Source organism: Spinacia oleracea, chromosome 3 (assembly GCF_020520425.1).
Source record: "Spinacia oleracea cultivar Varoflay chromosome 3, BTI_SOV_V1, whole genome shotgun sequence".
Lineage (NCBI taxonomy): Eukaryota > Viridiplantae > Streptophyta > Magnoliopsida > Caryophyllales > Amaranthaceae > Spinacia > Spinacia oleracea.
Window position 1 is genome coordinate 118,024,287 of NC_079489.1, and position 7,310 is coordinate 118,031,596.

Sequence of the window (7,310 nt, forward strand, 5' to 3'; positions counted from 1 at the left end):
TTATCTTTATTATATAGGATATACATTTTGCAAATATGACATGTAAAAGATCATATCTCAATTGGATGATGGTCTATTGGAAGGTCATAGGTTTGAATCTTACGCAACTCATATTCTCATTTTTTTAAAATGAAAGTGAAATGATAACATGCATGGATTTATAGATTAAGGGAGAGCGCCACGTGACATGTACACGTACATATGTATAAACGTCTTTTAATATATAGTTTATATATGATGTATTGTATGACAAAAATATTCTACTTCAATTCTACATACATGCTTAATATGTTAACAAAAAAACTGATGTCCATTTGACAAAAACTTGAGTAAATATATTTTCTATTATTTATATACCTATTAGACTATCACCACAAATTATTTTTAGAAAATATCTCTATAATCTATAAAATCATTATTCTTTTTTCTTTAATAAAGTTGATTAAAATAAATAGAAAATAAAAAATAAATAAAGTAGAGATATTTTGTGGGAAAATTTTGCACAAGTGACATATGTCATTCATGGTACTCCGTATATGTTTTTTAATTTATAGATAGATACTCCCTCCGTCGCTTAATACTCGCACCACTTTCCTTTTCGGGCCGTACCTTAATACTTGCACCGCTTCTATAAATGGATATTTATACCAATATTATATTATTTCGCACACTTACTTACTAACCCCACCTACACCCCTATTCACTACAAAATATCATTTAAAAATTCACACCCCCACTCACCATTCCCCACCTCTTACACATTTCCACTAACTATATTAAAAAATACCCCACTATCAACTAACATCTATTAAATTAATAAGTCAATTCAAATGTCTTAAACTCCGCACCGCTCAAATCGGTGCGAGTATTAAGAGACGGAGGGAGTACAAAATACTCACTCCTTTTCGGAAAAAAATTGCTACACCTTTAGTTTGCCACTATTCATACACTTAACCATATATTTTCACTATTCATTAAAAGCAAATGCAGTCAAGTAAATTATGTACTTTCATTCCTAATATTAAATTTTAAGGATTTTAAAAAATAAATAAATAGAGATAATTATGATCAACGTTATATTTTGACAAACGTATCTTGTACTAATATTTTAAAACATGGTGATATACACGTGTCATTCTCCCCTTTTTCTTTATTTTTTTTTAATTTTTAAAACCGCATAACACCTTTTCCTCTCTCGTTGTGGTTCATTTTAACTAAACCATTATGTATTTTCATTCACTTTTATTAGGTAGCAGTCCAACTTTAATTTAACAATTTATATTAAATTTCATTCTCTTCATCTACTGATTTTCTACATTGTGATTTTTCATTCTTTCTCTCTTTGTTACATTAAAATTTGACTATTTTTTTATTAATAAATAAACTCGTGCATCTCAAGGGCTAAACACTAATTGGTTAAGTATTGCAATTTTTTTGACCACATGAAGTATATAAATAATTTAAAACAATAAATCATTTCTAAAATAAAACTGTAGCTACTAAAATGTGTACATCAATTCATACAATAGTAATGGTGATGACAATTAGAGCTGTCAAAAACTGACCCGACCTGAAAACCCGACCTGAACCGACCGAATCCGTAACCGACCATGACCCGAAATTACGGTAAAATAGGTAACCCGAAACCCAACCTGTACCCGACCCGAAAAAACCGATAACCGATTTTAACCCGATTTTGTAACACCCGAACCCGAACCCGACACCCGACCCGAAAATGACCGATAACCGAACTGACCCGACCGAACAATGACCCGAACCCGATTCGATACCCGACCCGATGTCAACCCAAAACCGATTGTAACTCGATGAAACCTGCTATTGACCCGACTTGTGACAACCCGCTACCCGATTTACCCGAGTTATCAATGACACGACCAAATATTAACTACATTGATAAATCTATTTTAATTATTTATTGCTAGATATTGAAAAATTTAACTCTAAAATAAGTTAAACAAAATTTTTTAGAATATAAAATAATTAAAATGTATAGGTTAATTATCACACCCGAGTTTGACCCGTCCTTGAGAGTGACCCGATCTGAATTCTATTTGATCTGATTATTATCCGATCCAAACTAAGACACGAACCCGAAAATAACTGTGTTGCAAACCGACTTAAACCCGACTCGATAAGACCCGAACCCGAAATTATCTGCTACAAACCGACTTAAACCCGACCCGATAAGACCTGAACCCGAAATCAAACCTGACCGAAATGTAACCCGATCCGAACCCGACCTGAACCCGGGATAGGAAAAAACCAGATATGACCCGACCTGAAATCGACCCGACCGAACCCGAACTCAACCCGAATAAAATATTAACCCGACACGACCCGACCTGATCATAACCCGAGACCCGAGATGACCCGACCCAAACCAAACCCAACCCGATGACCTGTTTTGACAGCTCTAATGACAATAGTGATTTTATTGATAACAAGGCCAAAATTGATTAGATACTGTACTATTCCTAGCAACAATTGATGCTCAAGTTGGAAAATTGATTAGACAAACCAGACCCCCCACCAGTCAATCCTCCTCTTCTCCTCATCACATTTTGTGGGACCCACTTTTCTAACCTCGGATTATTATTATTATTATTATTAGTATTATTATTGTTATAATTGGTCGAATTTGAAAGCTTCCACTTAGACTGCATATAAACGGCCCTTCGCCAAGGAGGAATGTGTAGTCCCCTTTCTTTTAGGGAGTGTTCAGCAGCAGAGCAAAGGAGGGAGATTATCCTCTTTAGTTTGACTTCATTTCCTACAAATATAATTGGAACTTTGCTTAAGAGTTGTGTGTAGCTTTGAGTTGGCCTTGCTACTTCAAACTGTGACTTCAAATCCATGTCCACTATTACTCTTTGCCCATCTCCTTCCTTTACTACTTCTATATACTCATAGTTCCCTGTTCAATAAATATTATTATTAGATCATACGTACACACAAAAAAACAAGGCGTTTTCAGAAATCAATACACGTCAAATAGTCACCTACTTAATTTATGTGATTTACTCGTCATTTTTATGTCTGATTTCACAAGAATGTCATAATGGATTAAAAAAAAAAAAAAAACATGTATATATAATTATAAAAAAAAAGAGGTTCATGTATCAATTTTTGTTTTCAGTTTTCTAAAATAAAAACTAGGAAACCACAAAAAAATAGTTTTCGAATTTTTTGTTGTCAGTTTTTAAAATCAACCTGATTGCTATAAGTACAACTATATGTTTTAGTTCATAATTCAATATACATCATATGAATTTCAAAATTGTAAAACTAAAATGAAAAGTGACAGTGATACTGAGATACCCTAAATTAATGACACTTTTTGTACCAAATCTTAAAAGTCATACTTAGTGGCACAATATGACATTATATATAGGAAGGTTTTTCAATGGCTACAACAAAACGGTAGCCACTACAATTAATTAAATCTTAGCCCTTTATTACTGTTGAACAATCTGGGCTATTGATTAAGTTAACTTTATAATTTATTTTAAAAATTGACAAAAAATTCCCTGATTTTTATTCCACGTTAATTTTCTGGTGTTTTTTCTTTCTTAGTCCCTTCTCCTATTTTCCAACGGCTCAGCCATTAAAATTCGACTGAAAAACATGATTATATTTCTAATCATCTTATTTTAACATTAAAACCATCTCAGATTATTTAATTTGATTAAAATTCAAACAAATTTCCTTCTCCGAGGAAATACGAAATTTGAAATTGGAACAAAAAAAATCTTGTTTTAATGGCAAGTCGTAACAGAGACATGCAAATTATAATTATCTAAATAAAAGAAGTGAAAGGGATAGTCATTATCAAACTTGTAATTTGCAGTTCTGTTTTTTAACTCATCAAAACTTAGCAAAGTAATTTGATATTTAACATAAACCAATTCTGCAAGCTTGTGAAAATAAGAACGAAACTTGCGAGTGGATTCAAGGTCTTAGTCATCGAAACCGTTGCTCAAAGTGGCCACTTCGAATACTTCTGGGTTCGACTTTGATTGTTTTGTTGCATAATTGTTTTCGAAAGATCAGACTATAGTTGTAGATGAGACGGTTTTTAATTTTTAATTTTCAATGTTATTTTTTAGTATAAAATTTATTCGAAAATTTATTATAATTTAATTATAAAATGGTTAAAAATAAATTAAAAGTCAGCAAAATCAATGGATAAGAATAGTCCACTTTTATTTAAGGGCTAAGATTTAATGAGTTATGGTGGCTACTATTTTATTGTGGCTATTGTAAAATTGTCGTTATATATACTAGTGAAAAAGCTAGAAGACTATTGATTACAGTTTAAGAAAGTATGATACTCGTATGATGTATGAGCACATACCCAATTTTTTAGGATCCACCATTTTTTTAACAAAATAGAAGATATAGAAGTAGATCAATTTTAGCTTTAAGCATGGGTAAAAATAAAATGAACAAGAATTAAAACCTTAATAACATTCAATTTAAAACAAATAATTTCACTAAAGCATGTAAATCAAAATTGGTCAAATTTCTTACTACTCCGAAAGTGGTAACACATTATAGAATGACAAGTAATAAATCGTTGTTGTTTCTAAAGTATATACAAAAGTAACATTATATAGAAATCAAGTAATACTCCAAAAGTAATTAGCAAGAGATTAGTGAGAAAAATTTACCACAAGGACATGAAGGAGTAGTGATCCAAGAAGAGTGACAAAAAGAAGCGCGAAAACCATGGAATTCAAGGCAACTAACGACCCATTTCTTAAGCCCACTTGTTTTCTCCAAACCCATTTTGTTTCTCATGAGCTTCTCTACTTTTTCATGGATTTCTTTCTCTTCTTCTGTCTTCTTCTTTAGAATTTCCTGAAAAAGAAATTACCAAAAAAGTTACTAAAATTAGAAAGTATACCTACGTAGTAAATATATAGATTTGTACTGTTTTTTTTTGCTGACATCTGAAAATCGGTTCAATTCCACTAGGGACACTTTAAGAAAGAGTTCCCCTTGCATCTTCCCACTCTCAAAACATCTTACCTGCTAATTCGGGCCGGGTTGACCCATTACCTTAAAAAAATAAAGATCGGAAAAACGTACCAGAAAGAGAAGTACTTACTTGAAGTGTAAAGAATGTTGTAGAATGAGCATGTTTTCGAGTAGGAGATAATAATGAGGAAGATGAAGTATTGGAGTCGGATGATGATTCAATGAAATCATGTACCATTTGCAAGAGCTTCTCTTCTTCCAAACTACCCATTTTTATAAAATTTGTAAAAATAATAATTTGTCAATTAAATTTGTAGATTATGATTATTAAGTTTTATCAAAGTAGTTATTTGGGTGGGTATTTGTAGGGATTAGGGAGAGATGGGAGGGTGGCAAGAGCTAGAATTACGGTTAAGTGGAAGTGGTGACAGATGAGGTCATAGTGGGGAATTTTGTGGAGAATATCCCATTTTTATTTTTTATAAGTACAAAACAGTCGCTACTCACTAATATTTGGAGAAAAGTATTTAAGGATAAACCATATTTATACATTCGGATCTAAGTATCTTATTACACAAATAACGTAGTATCTAGTTATATACAATATACAATGTTATCCATATATTGATATACGGATCTATTGAAACAAGTAAAGATGTTAAAAGCTGAAAATTATTAGGTGCATCCGGGTGTATCGTATACCGTGCACCGTGCACCGTGCACCTAAGTGTATTTTTATGTCCATGAGTGACTTCTTTTATATTTTCTCCTCATATATAAGAGAAATGTAAAAGGGTGTACCGTGCACCCGAGTGCATTTAATACGTTATACTTCGTATATTAAAGGAAGCGTTCTCCCACCAGGCCTGGCCCTGGGGCAGAGCATAAGGGGCGGTTGCCCTAGGCCCAAAAAAAAAGGCCCAAAATCTCTTAAATCACTCAAAGAAGGGTGAGAACCTCCCTTATAATGAGAACCTATAATAGCCGTTAGATTAAAACAAAGGGACGGCTGAGATAAAATCTCAAAACCATCCTAATCAGGTGAAAACATCGCGAGTTTCTCTCTCCTCCTTCCAAAATTTATCACACGTTCTCCCTCTACGAAATACAACTCTCCATCTTCGAAACTTTCTACCCAATTTTCTTCCAATTTCGAAAAACAATCATTGTAATAGGGTATAATTTGTAATGTTATGCTGCAATTATACTCATATTATCATAGAAGTAATAGATCCCTGGAGAATCGATAATTTGATTGGATTTTTGATCGATTTGTTGCGAATTTTAAGGTAAGATTCTCGATTTTAAGGCTTTTAAATTTCTTCAGCTTTCATTGCAAAATTGTTTTTACCTTCAATATGATGCTCGAATCAGGTTTTCGCCACTTTCTCTATCTAATTCTTAAAGTTCGATGTTCAATTTCAGCTTAAACTTGCAAGTTCTTCTCAAAATTTCTGTAAATTCGACCATTAATCGTGAATTCACACCAAAGTTTCTCAAAGATAAAGGTAAAGATACTAATTTCGTTCAATTAGATTTCTTTTTTGAGCGAAGTGTAATTAGATTTCTAGTTCTTAAATTTCTGCAAATTTTTTCCTTCGTAATACAATATATGTTTCTCATACGATAATCTGATTGAATTTCTGATGGATTTTGAGATGTGAGTCAATTAGCTAGATCAAGTTGTGTTGAAGTAAACGAAAAATGTGCAGAAGTAAACTTGATATCGCTAAAAGTAAACTGAAGTAAACAAATTGTTTGTACTATGCATTGTTGTGGGCGATTCAGGTTATTTAGCTTATTTTAGCAGTTGTGACTGATTTTTTTAGCTTAGTTAGTTTTAGAGCACTCAAGAATACCTAGACTCATAGTTGATGATTAAGATCGAATTGTGACATAGATGATAAAATAATTAAAACCGCTCAAAAGTAAACTAAATCTCTATAGAAGTAAACTAAACCTCTCTAGAAGTAAACAAAAAAATCTCTCATGAAGCATTCGTTTCTCTTATTTTAAAAAGTAGACCGAAACTTGGTATTAGTAAACCAATTATGCTCAGAAGTAAACTTTGTGAGGTTGGTTTCCTGGTTCCGAATTCTTATGACGACTACTATAGAAATGCAATGGCTGATTGATGGATGGTGTTCTGTTTTGTTCTATGTTGTTGTGCTGCTGCAGATCTGCTTCTGTCCGGTTTGTTTCTACCGGTCTTTTCTGTGTATGTTCTAAGCCTGGGCTGCGGAGCTAAAAAAACGTGCAATGTTTAGAGATGTTCATAAAATTTCTCAAAGATTGTAAGTGCTCGTGGC

At 32.6% G+C, this 7,310-nt stretch overlaps 1 protein-coding gene across 1 annotated transcript; it reads right to left on the reverse strand.

Annotated features, from left to right (window-relative positions):
• Positions 1–539: 539 nt before the first annotated feature.
• On the reverse strand, positions 540–5,398 carry LOC110791382 (uncharacterized). The gene is made up of 3 exons (XM_021996126.2): positions 5,132–5,398; positions 4,692–4,881; positions 540–2,935 (listed from the first exon to the last, which is right to left on the reverse strand). Exons 1-3 carry the CDS (start codon positions 5,270–5,272, stop codon positions 2,496–2,498), a joined length of 771 nt encoding a protein of 256 aa, XP_021851818.1. The 5' UTR covers positions 5,273–5,398; the 3' UTR covers positions 540–2,495.
• Between the last annotated feature and the right edge of the window lie 1,912 nt (positions 5,399–7,310).

Bases quoted from the DNA above. Each gene is read 5' to 3' on its own strand.
- LOC110791382 (XM_021996126.2), bottom strand. From the start codon at position 5,272: ATGGGTAGTTTGGAAGAAGAGAAGCTCTTGCAAATGGTACATGATTTC. The intron at 4,882-5,131 runs GTAAGTACTTCT...TTTCTTTTTCAG, and splicing joins CAACATTCTTTACACTTCAA to GAAATTCTAAAGAAGAAGAC. The intron at 2,936-4,691 runs GTAAATTTTTCT...TTTATTGAACAG, and splicing joins TACTCCTTCATGTCCTTGTG to GGAACTATGAGTATATAGAA.